We start from the raw sequence: 19,637 nt of genomic DNA on the forward strand, positions 1-19,637 counted from the left end.
TGTATATGTATTCCCAGATCTCTCTGCTCCTCTGCACTGCTCAACATCCTACCATTTACTCTGTATGTCCTACCCTGATTCATTCTTCCAAAGTGCAACACCTCACACTTGACTGCATTAAATTCCATCAGCCATTTACTAGCCCAATTTCCAAACTGGTCCAGATCCCTCAGGAACTTTGAAAATCTTCCTCACTGTCCACGACGCCTCCTATCTTTGTGTCATCAGCAAACCTGCTGATCCAATTCACCACGGAAACCATGGAACTCAAAAATCGAAGAGAGAAAGCCATGAATTATCAATCCCAGGGGGCTGCCTTCAAAGGTATTAGCAATAATAATCGAGTCATAGAGTCACAGTGTGGTGACTTTAGTCCAACTTTCCTATCCCAACTAAAATGTCCCACCTGCTATGCACCTCTAAACATGGCAATAGTACCTGCCTCAATCACCTCCTACACTCAGGTATCCCTCAGGGTTTTTTTTAATTTGAAATTTAGACCTACAGCACAGTAACAGGCCATTTCAGCCCTCACTCCATGCCATTCAACTTACACACCTATTAACCTAAAGCCCTGGTACGTTTGAAATAGTGGGAGCCCCTGGAGAAAACCCACACAAACATAGGAAGAACATACTGTTACGAGCCCAGAGGACCCCAAAACCCAGCAGCAATAGATATTCACCAAGACAAATGGTTACTTAAACAAAAATTGCTTTTAACAGTCCAATCTCACTTCTCATTCCTCCAAGTTCACTGGTTGCAGGCAATTCTTATACTGTGCACAGAATTTAACATTTATAAAGTTCATCAGGAAGGTTCTTGTCGGTTTCCAGAGAGAGATTAGTTGTACGCTGGACATCCACAACTGATTCCTTTTTTAATCAGTCACTTCAGTGTCTTGCCAAAGAATCTTGCCCCCTCAGGGTTCTCCAAATGATCACCTCTTTTTTTCAGGTCACCACAGAATTCCCTTTTGTTTCTCTTATTTCAAGTGAAACATTAGACAGCCAGTCCTCTCCTCTTGCATGAACCGCAAGGGCTTTGACCAGACTTCAAGCACTCACAACCCACCTTCCAAATGGGTTTTTCCACTAGGTTGCCAGCTTGTTCTGTTCCAGTCCCAGTTGCTGCAGTTTAAAACTGCAGAACTGATCTCTCTCTCTCTCTCTTGACTCTCTCTGCTTGCAAAACCACATGACCCTCCTAGAACAGCAAGTTCCACTACATACAGAAGGTGGCTCCGACAAGTTCTTTCATCTGTTGCCTTTTGTAAACAACAATCCATTAGACTTGGGCACTCTCCAAAGCTTTTGCAAAGGCTCTGGGGCCGACATGTCTAGCATGAGCAGAGCTCCAGTATTTTAAATAAGATCTGTTTTAAAGTGTTTGTATGTGACCTACACTTAAAAAAAAGCCCCAATTTATCTCCCAAAAAACACATCTATATTTTGTCACAGTACAAACTCCTTACAGACAGCTCGGGATTCAAACCTCGGTCCGGTCTGGATCACTGGTGTTGTGTTGTGCTAACCACTACACTAACCATGTCACCCTAGGTACTTGTTCAATCTTCCCCTCACCTTAAACCTATGCCCTCTGCCCACCGATTTCCTCTGCTCTGAGCAAAAGTCTTTATGTTCACCCGAGAGTGAACATAAGTCTTTATGTTCACACAACTAGTAGCTTGTTTACCCCTCACCTAGAACATGTAGAGAACACAAAGTTCTAGTCAGCATTCCGGAGGAAGCACTGTCATTATCTCAAGGTGTTATACATCTGGGGCATGAATGATGGGAAGGGGTACTAATAATGGAAATAGTCACAGAGCTTTTTCTCCAGGGTAGGGAGTCTAAAACAAGGAGGCACACATTTGAAATGAGAAGTCGGTTGGTGGGGGAGGTGGGGGTGGGAGAAGAGAGTTACAAGGTACCCAAGAGGCATCTTTATCACACAGAGGTGGTAGATACATGGAACGAGCTGCCAGAGGAAGAGGTAGTGGTGGGAACAATTGTAACATTCAGATATGTTCATGAATAGAAAAAGTTTAAAGCAGTGGTTCACACACTTTTTCTTTTGATTTTCATACCCCATTTAGCAATCCCTTACTAATCACAACCAGCTCAGGCCAGCAACTTGGTCCACATGGACGGGTTAGGCCAAAGAACCTTTTTCCGTGATATATTTAGTAACTCTATGGCTCTAAAACATCCCATGGCCCAGTTCTTTCCCACTGCATTGGTTAATACTTCCTTCAACTCACCGGTCCATTCAAATTGCTGGATGTGGCAGCAGGCTTTACAGCTGAATTTCTTAAAGAACAGTGTCCAAAAAGAACTTCATCCACTGCTTTGAGGATGAGTGTGAAATAAGAGGCTATATTAGTTTTCTTTCATCTTGGGGCAGCACAGTTTGCGCAAAACTGTAACAGCGCCAGCGATCAGGACCGGGGTTCGACTCCCGTGCTGTCTGTAAGGAGTTTGTACGTTCCTCCTGTGTCTGTGTGGGTTTCCCTCAGTGGTTTGGTTTCCTCCCACTTAGGTTAAAATCTAATTTACTTATTTAAACACACAGCAAGATAACAGGCCCTTTCGGCCCACGAGCCCATGCCACCCAATTACATCCAATTGACCTACAACCCTTGATACATTTTGAACAGTGGGTAGAAACTGGAGCCCCCGAGGAAAACCCACGCAGACACTGAAAGAATGCATGAACTCTTTACAAACAGCATGGAATTCAAACCCTGATCCCGATCAGGGTAACAGCATTATGCTAACTGCCACACAGTGTTTTTCAAATCGGGCTCAGATTATTTCCTGTGACTGTTTCTTGCCTGCTTTAAATGTCACAGGCAGCCAGCTTCCAATTTCACAACACTCACCATGTGCACACAAGTGGCACAGTGCACAGGTAAATTGGGCTGGCCCACAGAATTAAAACTCATTGTCAGTTACATTCCTGGTGAAGAGCTCAGAACTGCTGGGCACATTCTCCACCCAAGGTGTGGTCCCTGGAACTGTCAGCTGTGGGAAACATGTCAGCGGCTACATCTTCAACAGATTTGTGCCATGACGGCGAGGGATGAACCCGATGTTATCCCAGCTGAAGGTAAATGCACCCAAGAGCAGGACAGCATAAACTCCCCTCAAAATAAACAGCTCAAGCACAAAAACAAAAGTTGCTGGAAAATTTTTAAAGGGACTGGTATCGAGGAGCTTTACAGGGCTTACCATCAAGCTGAGGATTTTCTTTTATGCAGGTAAATGCAGCAATATCCCAAATCTTTACAATGAAGAATTTATTTGAGTATTTCTAACAGAGATTATCTGCTGTTTATCTCAACCCTGTTAGTGGGAATTTACTGCATATATTTGTAGCTGGGTTACCAAGATAATAACCCTTGGAACAGGAGCAGGAGTCGGCCATCTGGCCTGCCAAGCCTGCTCCACCATTCTATAAGGTTGTGGCTGCTTCCTCTGCTATAAATGGCTTTAAGCTCCTTCAAGAGCCACCATATTTCAATTCTGCATTAAAGAACAAGAAAGGTTGGAGGAGTCACGTGATGGAATAGTGGCCAGTCATGGAACTCCAGCCCTCTCCGGAAAAGTTTTAAAAAAACACACAAAACACAAAGGCACAAACATAAAAATTAAAACAAAGTGAAAGTAAAGGTGGGAAGAAAATGGCAGCAAAGAAAGAAAAGTTGAAAGCAACGGGAAGAAGAGAAGAAGAGAAGAAGAAAGAACGTCGGAAGAAGAAGGTGAAGGCCTTACCTGTCCGAGGAGGCCCGCCGCGGAGAGAGAAGCCCGCTCCCTAAGGCCAGTTGAAGTCCCGAGCTCGGGACTACAAAAATGGCTCGCGGAGCCAAGTAAAAGTGCGCAACCACGCATGAAAAAAAAACACTGACGGGAGGGGGGACCAGCTGAGGAGTCGATCTCCACAGCTGAGAATGACAGCTACAACACAACAAGAAGAGAACATAGAAAACAAGGAGAACAAGAAAGAAGAGAGTAAAAAGAAAACAAGGAAACAACAGATGACCAACCCAGAGGAAGAAGAAGAAGAAGAACATAGAGAAATGGAAGAAGAAGGGAAAGGCAAGACAATGGATATATTTTTTTTTAAAGAATATATGGAATCAATAAAAGAATGGCAATTACAAGAATTTAGTGAAATAAAAAGAAGAATTAAAAGTGCAGAAGAAAAAATGAATAGATTAGAGATGGTCATGTCAGATATAGGAAAAAGAGTGGACAAGGTGGAAGAACGAGAAACAGCCGTAGAAATGGAAGTAGAGGACTTAAAAAAGAAATTAGAAGAATCTAATAAAAAAGTTAAAGAGACACAAGAGCTGTTAGCTCAGAAGATAGATATAATGGAAAATGATAATAGAAGAAATAATATAAAGATAGTGGGCCTTAAGGAAGATGAAGAAGGCAAGAATATGAGAGAATTTATAAAAGATTGGATCCCCAGGGTCCTAGGAAGACCAGAATTACAGGAAGAAATGGAAATAGAAAGGGCACATAGAACATTAGCCCCGAAACCACAGCCACAACAAAAATAAAGATCCATTTTAGTAAAATTCTTAAGATATACAACAACAGAAAATATATTGGAGAAAGCAATGAAGAAAATAAGAGAAGACAAAAAGCCACTGGAATACAAATGTCAAAAATTTTTTTTCTATCCAGACATAAGTTTTGAACTCCTGAAGAAGAGAAAGGAGTTTAATACAGCAAAAGCGATCCTATGGAAAAAAGGATATAAATTTATGCTAAAGTACCCAGTGGTACTTAAAATAGTTATTCCAGGGCAGCAAAACAGACTATTCTCGGATCCGGAGGAAGCACGAAAATTTTCAGAACAACTACAAAACAGGCAGAGAAATGAAGACATGTAACGAGAGTAAAAATGACCACGAACTATATGTATGTGTGTATATGGGTATATATATATGTGTGTGCGTGTGTGTATGTATATATGTGTGTACATGAGTGTATCCGTATTTAAAGGAAAATATATAGAGTATAGATAAGAATTAATAAGGAAAAGAAAGGGAAGAGAGGAAGTAAGGAGGGAATTAAGAGAGTGACCTTTGTTATATATGAAAATTGAAATCTTTTCTGGGGGGGGCTGGGTGGAGTTACGGTCACTGCGAAATCAGTTGACGCTTGCGAGTGAATTCGCAAATCCAAATGGAGAGGGAAGATGTGGTTGCCTGATAAGGGATAAAGGGCAACTCAGGAAGGGGAGGGGATAGTGGGGTTAAAGAAATTTTAGATAAGAGAATAAGGGAAATGTTTGATGTTTTAGAAATGTTGTCTTATAAAGTGTCCAAAACAAGAAAGCAGAAATGGATAAGAAGGAAAGGTGATGATGAGGAAACGGAAAGGAAAGATAAACAAAGTATGAAATGGCTACGTTGAACTATATGACTTTAAATATTAACGGAATACATAACCAAATCAAAAGGAAGAAACTGCTAAATTTACTGAAAAAAGAAAAAATTGATATAGCATTCGTGCAAGAAACACATTTAACTGAAATGGAGCACAAGAAATTAAAGAGCGATTGGGTAGGACATGTAACAGCAGCGTCATATAATTCAAAAGCTAGAGGAGTAGCTATATTAATCAGTAAAAATGTACCAATTAAAATAGAAGAGGAAATAATAGATCCAGCAGGGAGATATGTAATGATAAAATGTCAGATATATTCAGAGTTTTGGAATCTACTCAATGTATATTCACCTAACGAAGAAGATCAAAAATTTATGCAAGATATTTTTTTGAAGATAGCAGACACGCAAGGGAACGTACTAATAGGAGGGGATTTCAACCTTAATTTGGATTCAAACATGGATAAAACTGGGAAAAAAATAAATTAACAGAAAGAACAAAGTAACCAAATTTATAATTAAATCGATGCAAGAAATGCAACTTTTGGATATATGGAGGAAACAACACCCAAAGGAAAAGGAATATTCATATTATTCGGGTAGACATAAAACATACTCAAGAATAGACCTATTCCTGTTATCAGCTCGTATGCAAGACAGAGTAAGAAAAACAGAATATAAAGCTAGAATATTATCGGACCACTCACCCCTGATATTGACAATAGAGTTAGAGGACATCCCTCCAAGAATGTATAGATGGAGATTAAACTCCATGCTACTTAAAAGGCAGGATTTTAGAGAATTCATTGAAAGACAAATTAAAATGTACAGAATCAGTGAAAGATAAGTTTATACTATGGGACGCAATGAAAGCGTTCATCAGAGGGCAAATAATAAGTTATGTAACTAAGATGAAGAAGGTCTACAATCAGGAAACAGAGCAGTTGGAAAGGGAAATAGTAAATATAGAAAAAGAATTAGCAATGAAGGAAGACACAACTAAAAGAAGAGAATTGGCAGATAAAAAAATAAAATATGAAACACTACAAACATATAAGGTGGAGAAGAACATAATGAAGACAAAACAGAAATATTATGAACTAGGGGAAAAATGCACAAAATTCTAGCATGGCAGCTTAAGACAGAACAAACTAAGAGAATGGTATTGGCATCAAGGAAAAAAGACAAACAAATCACATATAATCCAACGGAGATTAATGAAAACTTCAGAGAATTCTATGAACAATTATATCAAACTGAAAACGAAGGGAAAGAAGACAAAATAGATGAATTTTTAACTAAAATTGAACTACCAAAATTACAAATAGAGGAACAAAATAAATTAACAGAACCATTTGAAATAGTAGAAATACAAGAGATAATAAAAAAACTACCAAATAATAAAAGACCAGGAGAGGATGGATTCCCAATAGAATTCTATAAAACATTTAAAGATTTATTAATTCCTCCCCTCCTGGAAGTAATCAACCAGATTGATAAAGCACAAAGCTTACCAGATTCATGCAAAACAACAATAATTACAGTAATACCAAAGACAGGGAAAGATCCACTCGCACCAGCGTCATATAGGCCAATATCTTTACTTAACACAGATTATAAGATAATAGCTAAACTATTAGCAAACAGATTAGCCGACTATGTACCAAAAATAGTAAATCTAGACCAAACTGGATTTATTAAAAAAAGACGAACAACAGACAATATTTGTAAATTTATTAACTTAATTCATGCAGTAGAAGGGAATAAAGCTCCAACAGTAGCAGTTGCTTTAGACGCAGAGAAAGCCTTTGACAGAGTAGAATGGAATTATTTATTTAAAGTATTACAAAAATTCAGTTTACCAGAGAAGTATATTAATTGGATTAAAGCATTATATAAGGGGCCATTGGTGAAAGTGACAGTGAATGGATATATGTCAAAGCAATTTAACTTAAGCAGATCAACAAGGCAGGGATGCCCACTATCACCCTTATTGTTCGCATTAGCTAAAGAACCACTAGCAGAATTGATAAGAACAGAAAATAAAATAAAAGGGATAAAAATAAAAGACAAGGAATATAAAATCAGTTTATTTGCAGATGACGTTATAGTATACTTAACAGAACCAGAAATATCAATAAAAGAATTACATAAGAAATTGAAGGAATATGGAGAAGTGTCGGGTTACAAGATTAATGCAAATAAAAGTGAAGCAATGCCAATGAATAATGCGGATTTCTCAAAATTTAAGAAAGAATCACCATTCAGATGGCAAATGCATGCAATACGATACCTAGGTATACAAATAAATAAAAACCTCGGCCATCTATATAAACTCAATTATTATCCACTAATGAAAAAATTACAGGACGACTTAGAACATTGGAAAGACTTACCACTAACACTAATAGGAAGGATAAACTGTATTAAAATGAACATTTTCCCAATACTTCAGGCATTGCCAATACACTTGACAGAGAAATTCTTCAAGGAGTTAAAGAAAATAATAAGGAAATTTTTATGGAAAGGGGGGAAACTGAGGATAGCACTAGATAAATTAACAGAATGGTATAAACAAGGAGGCTTACAACTGCCAAACTTTAAAAATTATTATAGAGCTGCACAATTAAGATACCTATCAGATTTTTATCAAACAAGGGAAAAGCCAGATTGGACTAGATTAGAACTAGATAAAATAGGGGAGAAGATACCTGAACATATATTATATAAATGGGATGAAAAATTGGTACAACGTAGGAATTCTCCAGTATTACATCATCTGCTCAATGTTTGGAAGAAGATTCATGTAGAAAGGAATAAAACAAATTACCAATTACCAAAACTAATACTGACGCAAAATCAGCTAATCCCTTTTACAATAGATAACCTTTCCTTTAGAGAATGGGAGAAAAAAAGGCTCAAAAGAATAGAAAATTGCTTTTCAGGAAATAAATTACTATCCTTTGAAAAAATGAAGGATAAATATAATATAACTCAAAATTCCTTTCCTTTGGCTTGGCTTCGCGGACGAAGATTTATGGAGGGGGTAAAAAGTCCACGTCAGCTGCAGGCTCGTTTGTGGCTGACCAGTCCGATGCGGGACAGGCAGACACGATTGCAGCGGTTGCAAGGGAAAATTGGTTGGTTGGGGTTGGGTGTTGGGTTTTTCCTCCTTTGCATTTTGTCAGTGAGGTGGGCTCTGCGGTCTTCTTCAAAGGAGGCTGCTGCCCGCCAAACTGTGAGGCGCCAAGATGCACGGTTTGAGGCGTTATCAGCCCACTGGCGGTGGTCAATGTGGCAGGCACCAAGAGATTTCTTTAGGCAGTCCTTGTACCTTTTCTTTGGTGCACCTCTGTCACGGTGGCCAGTGGAGAGCTCGCCATATAATACGATCTTGGGAAGGCGATGGTCCTCCATTCTGGAGACGTGACCCATCCAGCGCAGCTGGATCTTCAGCAGCGTGGACTCGATGCTGTCGACCTCTGCCATCTCGAGTACCTCGACGTTAGGGGTGTGAGCGCTCCAATGGATGTTGAGGATGGAGCGGAGACAACGCTGGTGGAAGCGTTCTAGGAGCCGTAGGTGGTGCCGGTAGAGGACCCATGATTCGGAGCCGAACAGGAGTGTGGGTATGACAACGGCTCTGTATACGCTTATCTTTGTGAGGTTTTTCAGTTGGTTGTTTTTCCAGACTCTTTTGTGTAGTCTTCCAAAGGCGCTATTTGCCTTGGCGAGTCTGTTGTCTATCTCATTGTCGATCCTTGCATCTAACTCAAAATACAGTGTTGGCATACTACCAACTGAAATCCTACTTGAAGGACAAATTGGGAAGCAGTCTGAGGTTACCAGAGGGAAGTCATTTTGAATATGTGATTACAGACACAATAATAATCAAAAAATTTATAACAAACATGTATATTAAACTACAAGAAAAGGAGAATGAGGAAGCAATTGGTAAAACTAAACAAAAATGGGAACAAGATTTAAACATAAAGATAAAGAAGGAAGCATGGGAGAAGTTATGCTCTGGAACTATGAGAAATACAATAAACACAAGGTTACGTATGATACAATATAACTGGATACACAGGCTATACATTACACCTCAAAAGTTAAATAAATGGGACCCAACAGTATCTGACAGATGTTTTCGCTGTAAAAATGAAATGGGAACAACAATTCATGCAATTTGGACATGTGAGAAAGTGAAAAAATTTTGGGAAGATCTAAACCAGATATTAGTCACGAAAAGCAATATAACAAAAAAACCCAGAGATCTTCCTCCTAAGTAACATAAAAAAACAAAGAATTTGGACTTGATTTGTATGGTGCACAAAAAAGATTTGTTAGGATAGCCCTAGCTGTAGCAAAAAAATGTATTATGTCAGCCTGGAAATTAGAAGATAACTTGAGAATACAACAATGGTATATAGAAATGAATAAATGTATTCCACTAGAAAAAATAACATATAATTTAAGAAATAATATTACAATATTTGAACAAATATAGGAGCCATACATGAAACGCAATAGAGAAAACCTACCCGGGACATCTACCACCTAAAATGACAGAAGGAGAAGGAAATGAAAAGAATTGACTCAGTGGAACTTCTTGTTTATTTTTATTGAGTGACAACATTGTTTGACGGGTTTAATGTATCTTAGATTCTGAACTTTAAATGAATGGGAGGGGAGGTAGGGAGGGTGGGATGGGAAGAGGGAGGGGGGGGGAGAAAACGACACTATATATTTGAAAAGGAAAATGTATGTATCTTGATCAATGTGGTTTATAGTGTGAAAAATAAAATTTTTTTTTAAAAAAAGAGAAGGAGAAACAGAAGAGACAATCCACAGGGCAGTGACCACAGCAGCGGACCAGCGAGGGGCTCTGCGGCTGAGGAACCCAGGCCACGGGCTGTTGGCAGCTCCAGGAGAGGAATGCACGCAAGCCACAGGCTGCAGACTGCTGGCAGAAGGCATACCAGGTATCGGAACTGGGACACGCAAGGGTGCCGAAGGGTTCCTGTCTGTGTCAGAGGTTTGGATCTGGAGCTCGTGTTGGATTCTGTGTGTTGTAGAAGCTGCGGGAATGCTGGAGGTGAATCCGCAGACTCTCGCTGACTTGGGGAGACTGTCTTTTGCCTCTCTTTCTCTGACTGTGAGAGGCACTTCAGGCAATTTATGCCGGTGACAAATCTGTTTGCCTTACACCAGGCAAAAGCAAATTCCATTTAACATTGCTCTGTTTTTATTATATTTTGAATCCTGAATCTTGAACTTCAAAAAAAAACAAGAAAGGATCTACATAAGTCTCACTCTGCTTCACCAACAGATATTCCACAGACATCACTGTGATCAGAGATTGGTGCAGAAGAGAGAGTGGACAGATATCACTGTGTTTGGAGGGAGACAGGTTGGTCAGGAATCCCTGCGATGGACTCATGGGCAGATATAATAGTTGATCAAACCTGCTGGGACATGCACCACAGTGATGGAAAACACATAAACCTGGAACCTGAAGCCAAAAACTGCTGGTAGAACTCAGTTCAGCAACAAGCTTCCGTTTACAGGAAAGAAGGAGTACCTGCATACCTCTGACTTTGTGAATAACCAGGTCCACCTTGCCATAGGTGCCCTTTCCCAGCTCTCTGATCACCTCGTAGTACTTATTCACCTCCAGCCTCTCCAGGTTCTGAGCTGTGAGTAACTGGAGCTCCTCCAGGACATCACTTGTTCCTCGGGACATCAGTGAAGAATTCATGGCCGCAGAAGGACAATGATATCTGCACTGGCACTGCTCTCAGATCCTTCGCCCTACAGGAAAGGTGAGAAACTATCATAACAAGTTCAAGTTCTGATACAACATTGAAGACACAACTGAAGATAAAATCATTTATAAGCCATTCAGCTCCCCACCATGACTACCAGCCACCCCACATCTCCATCGGGCACACAAAACTCAAAACGGTCAACCAGTTTACCTATCTCGGCTGCACCATTTCATCAGATGCAAGGATCGACAATGAAATAGACAACAGACTCGCCAAGGCAAATAGTGCCTTTGGAAGACTACACAAAAGAGTCTGGAAAAACAACCAACTGAAAAACCTCACAAAGATAAGCGTATACAGAGCCATTGTCATACCCACACTCCTGTTCGGCTCCGAATCATGGGTCCTCTACCGGCATCACCTACGGCTCCTAGAACGCTTCCACCAGCATTGTCTCCGCTCCATCCTCAACATCCATTGGAGCGCTTTCATCCCTAACGTCGAAGTACTCGAGATGGCAGAGGTCGACAGCATCGAGTCCACGCTGCTGAAGATCCAGCTGCGCTGGATGGGTCACGTCTCCAGAATGGAGGACCATCGCCTTCCCAAGATCGTGTTATATGGCGAGCTCTCCACTGGCCACCGTGACAGAGGTGCACCAAAGAAAAGGTACAAGGACTGCCTAAAGAAATCACTTGGTGCCTGCCACATTGACCACCGCCAGTGGGCTGATATCGCCTCAAACCGTGCATCTTGGCGCCTCACAGTTTGGCGGGCAGCAACCTCCTTTGAAGAAGACCGCAGAGCCCACCTCACTGACAAAAGGCAAAGGAGGAAAAACCCAACACCCAACCCCAACCAACCAATTTTCCCCTGCAGCCGCTGCAACTGTGTCTGCCTGTCCCGCATCGGACTTGTCAGCCACAAACGAGCCTGCAGCTGACGTGGACTTTTACCCCCTCCATAAACCTTCGTCCGCGAAGCCAAGCCAAAGAAAGAAAGAAATTTAAATTGGGCACGAGCCTGTGCTGCTCAATTGATCTACTACCCCTAGTACATTTCAAATGGTATGTCTCAATAACCAAGAGAAAGGCAAAAATTCCGGATGCTGGAATTTTGAGAGCAAGATTGAGGTCAGCTGGTGTTTGGGGAGAGAAATGTCCAATGTTTCAGGCCAGGACCCTTTTTTCTTAATGGTACCTGAAGGAGTCTATATTTAAGACAGTGTTTCCCAAGGTTTAGTCTTCTCTAAAAATGCACTGAAGTATTAGTCAAGCCTATGGAGAGCAATTTGGATTCATGGAGCTCTGAAAGATGAGAGTGCCATGGATGACACCAATCTTCACAGTGTAATTTGACCAGGAGTAAGTGAAAGAATCTTCATTCATGTGTGGCCTTATACCCTCCAAGGGAAAGCCAAAATAGCCAAGGGCTACTTTTAACTGACAGAAACTGAAATACTGTTTGTTCAGAGACATACCATCTTCAAATTCCATTCATCACACACACAAGGATAATGAATGGATAACTCTGCTTGTGTCAGATAGTACACCTGCGGACATTATCATAGATCACTAGGCAGATATAGATGGGCAGTATAATCATCTCTATATGCAGTAGTATCACACTGGCAGTCTGGGTGCCAACGTATATCAATGCACAGATTGATCTTCCCCTGTTACATTGGAGACCTGGAGTGAAAAGTGTTGCACTAAGTTGTACTGTGCAATAGATTTAAAGTTGCTTTATGGCTTGTAATTTCTGTAGTCTGGAAGACGTGGTGTACCATGTATATACAGAGTGTGAGAGGTTGCAGCCTTTATTTGAATATCTGAGGATGTTGCTCTTTAAGTTCTGACTACATTTCAATTCCACAATCCTGATCTTTGGACAGGGAGCTGGCCAAATTAGCTATTCATAGGTCCAGGCAGTGGGCAGTCAAGAGTTCGACCCCAGGCTGACAGTCCATGTTTACAACCATGCCCAGGTGTCCCTGTAAAAGGACCATGTAGTATCCATGGGTGCAATGGGGTATTTCTGGGACCAGTGGATGCAACACAGGTTTGAGTGGGCTCTGGATGGTGATGGTCATATTATAATTTGAAACTGTATGTAACTGAAGTATTATAATATTGTATTAATGTGATTTCTTGTTTTTTTTTTTCTTCTTTGGCTTGGCTTCGCGGACGAAGATTTATGGAGGGGGTAAAAAGTTCACGTCAGCTGCAGGCTCGTTTGTGGCTGACCAGTCCGATGCGGGACAGGCAGACACGACTGCAGCGGTTGCAAGGGAAAATTGGTTGGTTGGGGTTGGGTGTTGGGTTTTTCCTCCTTTGCCTTTTGTCAGTGAGGTGGGCTCTGCGGTCTTCTTCAAAAGAGGCTGCTGCCCGCCAAACTGTGAGGCGCCAAGATGCACGGTTTGAGGCGTTATCAGCCCACTGGCGGTGGTCAATGTGGCAGGCACCAAGAGATTTCTTTAGGCAGTCCTTGTACCTTTTCTTTGGTGCACCTCTGTCACGGTGGCCAGTGGAGAGCTCGCCATATAATACGATCTTGGGAAGGCGATGGTCCTCCATTCTGGAGACGTGACCCATCCAGCGCAGCTGGATCTTCAGCAGCGTGGACTCGATGCTGTCGACCTCTGCCATCTCGAGTACCTCGACGTTAGGGGTGTGAGCGCTCCAATGGATGTTGAGGATGGAGCGGAGACAACGCTGGTGGAAGCGTTCTAGGAGCCGTAGGTGGTGCCGGTAGAGGACCCATGATTCGGAGCCGAACAGGAGTGTGGGTATGACAACGGCTCTGTATACGCTTATCTTTGTGAGGTTTTTCAGTTGGTTGTTTTTCCAGACTCTTTTGTGTAGTCTTCCAAAGGCGCTATTTGCCTTGGCGAGTCTGTTGTCTATCTCATTGTCGATCCTTGCATCTGATGAAATGGTGCAGCCGAGATAGGTAAACTGGTTGACCGTTTTGAGTTTTGTGTGCCCGATGGAGATGTGGGGGGGCTGGTAGTCATGGTGGGGAGCTGGCTGATGGAGGACCTCAGTTTTCTTCAGGCTGACTTCCACGCCAAACATTTTGGCAGTTTCCGCAAAGCAGGACGTCAAGCGCTGAAGAGCTGGCTCTGAATGGGCAACTAAAGCGGCATCATCTGCAAAGAGTAGTTCACGGACAAGTTTCTCTTGTCTTGGTGTGAGCTTGCAGGCGCCTCAGATTGAAGAGACTGCCATCCGTGCGGTACCGGATGTAAACAGCGTCTTCATTGTTGGGGTCTTTCATGGCTTGGTTCAGCATCATGCTGAAGAAGATTGAAAAGAGGGTTGGTGCGAGAACACAGCCTTGCTTCACGCCATTGTTAATGGAGAAGGGTTCAGAGAGCTCATTGCTGTATCTGACCCGACCTTGTTGGTTTTCGTGCAGTTGGATAATCATGTTGAGGAACTTTGGGGGACATCCGATGCGCTCTAGTATTTGCCAAAGCCCTTTCCTGCTCACGGTGTCGAAGGCTTTGGTGAGGTCAACAAAGGTGATGTAGAGTCCTTTGTTTTGTTCTCTGCACTTTTCTTGGAGCTGTCTGAGGGCAAAGACCATGTCAGTGGTTCCTCTGTTTGCGCGAAAGCCGCACTGTGATTCTGGGAGAATATTCTCAGCGACACTAGGTATTATTCTATTTAGTAGAATCCTAGCGAAGATTTTGCCTGCAATGGAGAGCAACGTGATTCCCCTGTAGTTTGAGCAGTCTGATTTCTCGCCTTTGTTTTTGTACAGGGTGATGATGGTGGCATCACGAAGATCCTGAGGCAGTTTACCTTGGTCCCAACAAAGCTTGAAAAACTCATGCAGTTTGGCATGCAGAGTTTTGCCGCCAGCCTTCCAGACTTCTGGGGGGATCACTGAATAAACCACCTTTGTTAAAGGAAAAAAATGCAGATTGAAGGAGTTATGACTGGAATCTGTGGGGACATGAAATTAATATTCAAGAACAAACAACAGCATTCACGGATGGAAATACAGAGTGATGCTTCAAGTCAAAACCCTGCCGCAGGACAGAGCAGGAAGCCTCCTCTTTCCCTCCATAGATGCTGCCTGGCCCGCTGAGTTTCTCCAGCAGTTTGCCGTCTGACCATAGACTCCAGTAACTGTAGCATCTAGAAGCTCCAGTTAATCTCTCAGGGCCATTTGGATTGAATTTTGCAAGGCAGCTATTGAATAGAACAAAAGATCACCCAAGGACCAGCCTGCCAAGGATGGGATGGGTAAAGAATCAACTCGATCATCTACACATATTTCAATTAACTTGGAGAGATGGCATTTGGAGAGGTCAGGTTCTTTCAGGTTTCCTCTCCAGACAGAGGGTGGTGGGTGTATAACAAGGTGCCGGAGGAGATAGTTGAGGAAGGTACTATTGCAGCAATTTAAGGAACAGGTAGATGGATACATGAATGGGATGGTAAATGAGAATTATGCCAGCTCTTTGTTTTAACATTTCAGTGAAAGATTCCAGCCGGGTCGCCTTCAGGCTGCAGTGGAGTCTCTGCCTTCCGGACAATATGTTCAAGCCTTGGAGCCCACACAATTTAAACCAGCCATGACCCCCTTAGGGATCTGCTCAGGCTTTATGGTCCCCTTCCCTGCAGAAGCTCTGGTTTCTTTCCTACTTCTATCCTGCCAACTCATAAACAGGTGAGAAAACAAGACTTCTACTAAATGTGCTGTGCTGCCCCCTGAGAGGGCAGGGGCCCCCGTTCCAGACTCCCTGAAGCTTTTCAGGACTGCGGAGGTGGGCTGCAGAGAAGCGAAACATCACCAATCTTCCCTTCCCTCCCCGCAAGTTGATCCACTTCGCTTCACGGATTCAGCCTGACTCATTCAGCAGCCCCAGATTCACATCACATGCATAAGATCCCAGAGACCGGGTTTCGGTGCCTGCGACGAGCCCGAAAACCAAAAAACAAGGACTGCAGGAAGATGTTGAAATGCGCAGCGAACGGCGAGAGGCTGGAGAGACAGCGGGGCCAGACGGCAGTCGTGAGGCCCCTTCCAGCTGTAGACGAGTAGTCGAGACACAACGGGGGCAGACGGCAATCGCGACGCCCCTTCAAGCTGTGAATTAGAGACAGCGGGGCCAGACGGCAGTCGCGACCTCCCCTTCCAGTTGTGGACGAGAGACAGCGGGGCCAGACGGCAGTCGTGACCCCCTTCCAGCAGCTGTGGACGAGAAACAGCGGGGCCAGACAGCAGTCGGACGTCCCTTCCAGCTGTGGACGAGAGGCTGGCGATACAGTAGGCAGCCATGACGCCCCTTCAGCTGTGAACGAGAGGCTGGAGAGACAGCGGGCCCAGACGGCAGTCGCGACGTCCCGTCCTTTTGTAGATGAGATGCTGGAGAGAGAGACAGCGGGGCTAGATGGCAATCGCGACGCCCCTTCTCGCTGTGGACGAGAGACAGCGGGGCCAGACAGCAGCCTCGACATCCATTCCAACTGTAGATGAGAGACAGCGGGACCAGACGGCAGTCGCGATGCCCCTTCCAGCTGTAGACGAGAGGCTGGCGAGACAGCGGGGCCAGACGGCAGCCACGACATCCATTCCAACTGCAGACGAGGGAGAGAGCGGGGTCAGATGGCAGCCGCGATGCCCCTTCCTTCTGTAGACGAGAGGCTGGAGAGACAGCGGGGCCAGACGGCAGCCACGACCTCCCTTCCAGCTGTGGACGAGAGGCTGGAGTGACAGTGGGTCCAGACGGCAGTCGCGACCCCCTTCTAGCTGTGGATTCGGCCGCAGACCCCAACGCTGCCCCGTCCCTTTCGGGAATGTTGGTTCACAAGGCATCAGGAGGAGCAGGTGACCACGCAAACGGTGCTCCCACCTTCACTCACCCGACGGCGGGCGCTGCTTTTGGAATCCTTCGCTGAAAACGTTTGACCAGCTCGAAGGCAGCGAATATCAAGCTCCTTGACCCCGATATGGGAAGAGTGAACCAGGGTCATGTCTACACCCCCCACCCCAGCACGATCCTGGTGCGCGTTCCCTCGCCTGCAATTCGCATCAATCCTCGTCCCTCCTTCCGCGTCAGGCACCTGCTTCCCTCGCGTCGCCGGCTTTCCTCGCTCATCCTGCTGTTGTGGCCGGCCCCGACTGTCAGACTCCGTGCTTGTTGTTAAACACAGCCTCGCCTTCCATGCAACCGTCAACGTTACTCCTAACTGCTGTCGGGGATGGCAATCGCGCGGCTCACAAACGGGGCGAGTTGGCCCTATTCCAGGGACTGTCCACAGATCATTCCTTCCATATCCTCATTGTGAAGAGCAATATGAAGCAAACGGGGAACTCTTAGAGTATGTAAAATACATTAGTCCACGGCATTTTGGCTGCAAAATCAATATATGAGGGGCAGAACGCGAGAGGAGATCATTTGGCCCTTGCACTGCGCTGGCTCTCTGAAAATCCAACCAGTTCGCTCCATGTTCTTCGAATTGAAATCATTTGCCCCCTCACTTTTAAAAGTCACTGTTGGATTTTCTTCCGCAGTGTTTCTGGCGGTGCATTCGGAACATAAGAATTCTGCGTTAAAATAAATGATCTCTTCACCGAAATATTCAACATAAAAGGATTCGGGAAAATACCGTGTCATTGGCGATCGTTTATTAACATGCAGCTTGTTCAACATCCAGGGTCCGACAATAAACACTTGGGAAGGAGACGCAGTCAATGAAGCAGGGTTTCACTGGGCAAGGCAGCGGTGTCCGGCACGGTTCCGAGAAGGATGCGCACCAGTCCCGTCCTCTTCCACATCGATCAGGTGTGCACTGGGCTATGGCTAAAACAAGCTCCACCAGTCGAGCATGTCAACACACACCAAGTCAACTATCTCCATTAGCATCTCTGGGCACCGGCTTTTTTAAAATCCAAATCACATCACGACCCTCTCCATCCAAGTAGATTATTATTAATACCACAATTAAGCCCCCGGCATCTTTTTGCCTGCAAGAGCCATGACAAGGTCTTTGAATCGGTCCAGATCATTAATTTCTCTTTATTGACGAAGTTCGTTTCATGATCAAATGCAAAAGCAAAACCTGGTTTCCTTTGCTTACAATCTCCAAAACGTAGCAAGGTTGAAGTGGGTTTTTTAAAATGAAACTTTACCCCCCAAAAATTGCTTTAGGCGAACCGTTGCGAGAAGAAGCAGTCGGGGCGGCGCGGCGCAGGGACACGACGAGGGAAACAGACACCGTCTTCATTCCGCCCCAGTGAAGCAGCCCTGCAGAGAGCTTGGACCCTCGGATTTCGCATTCTAGCCCAATGCGCTGTCATATGTGCGTCCTGTCCTCGCAGATCAGCCAACCCAAATACTTGTGTGCGTGGGTATGGGTAAACATAATGCATAGCAACGCTGCAGCGACCTTACTGTATATGCAGGTAAAAAACACATATACTGCAATAGGGAGTAAAATACAATGATCTACAGAGCTTGCATTTTAATATCGCTAACTTTAATGTGTTGAGAACCCTTGCACCATTGTTGTTCCATGAGCAAATTAGCTTAACATATAAACATGCTTTCTCATTGTTGATATGATCTATTCCTGTACGATTATACTTTGACACCATTTTAATCTACAACGGCGAAGTTGCGAGGTGCCTCACCTTCCTGGAGGGATGTCTGCTGACAGGGCAGCCCAGATGCAAGGCAAGGATGGAATCTGCTGCAGCTTCCAAGGGTATCATTGACTTTCTTCTTTGTGTGGGAGGACCCTGTTCTCTTCTTGCCTTTAGTCTGCCCCGTGTGATGGTGCTTTCTCGCCCCCCCCCCTACTTCGCTCACGCGCAACCGCTAATCATTCGATAGATTCCGTCTCCCTCCCCTCGATATAACTCGCGGCTCACACTTGCGTCTTGTCGCCAGTTGAGGGGTATTTAAAGGGCCCCGGAGTAGCCGGCGGACAGTCGGATCTGCCCATGGAGCAGCGACGCCCAATCAGAGACGAGCGGACGGGCCGGTTGACCAATCACAATCGGTCCCCGACAATAGAGATTCCACTGTAAGGGGGGGGGGAATCACCCACCAATCAGAGTGCAGCTGAGATGCATCAATCGGCGGAGAGAGGCCGGGGCGATTTGCAGATGCCCGTCAGCGCTCCCCGCCCTTTAGCACACGGGCTGACTGGAAGAGAAGAGCCGCGCAAAAGCGAAATCCTGCGGATGCTGGAAATCGGAAGCAGTCACAGAAAATGCTGGAAAGGGTCGGCATGAGGCAAGAAACCACTTCATGCCGACGACCAGAGAAGAATGGCCGCGGGAACCGTGATCGCCCCCCGGACTGTGCAAAATGCGGGCAGCAACGGGGGCTGAAAGGTGTTCCCAGGGAAAGTCCCAGATCGCTCAGTTGCACCGCCACATCCACTGTGGACGAGCGCAGATGCCAGAGAGCGGGCGGATATCATGAATGAACCTCTGGT

General features: G+C 44.4%; 1 protein-coding gene across 1 annotated transcript in view; it reads right to left on the reverse strand.

Moving 5' to 3' along the window:
- LOC138756557 (serine/threonine-protein kinase SBK1-like) overlaps positions 1-19,082 on the reverse strand; it is a 62,160-nt gene extending 43,078 nt beyond the window's left edge. The window contains exons 1-2 of the mRNA XM_069922998.1: positions 18,826-19,082; positions 10,997-11,218 (exon numbers count right to left, since the gene is read on the reverse strand). Of these exons, the coding sequence (XP_069779099.1) occupies positions 10,997-11,165 (169 nt within the window). The 5' untranslated portion in view covers positions 11,166-11,218; positions 18,826-19,082. The remainder of the gene's footprint in view (positions 1-10,996; positions 11,219-18,825) is intronic.
- Positions 19,083-19,637: the final 555 nt, after the last annotated feature.

Source organism: Narcine bancroftii, chromosome 3 (genome assembly GCF_036971445.1).
Source record: "Narcine bancroftii isolate sNarBan1 chromosome 3, sNarBan1.hap1, whole genome shotgun sequence".
NCBI lineage: Eukaryota > Metazoa > Chordata > Chondrichthyes > Torpediniformes > Narcinidae > Narcine > Narcine bancroftii.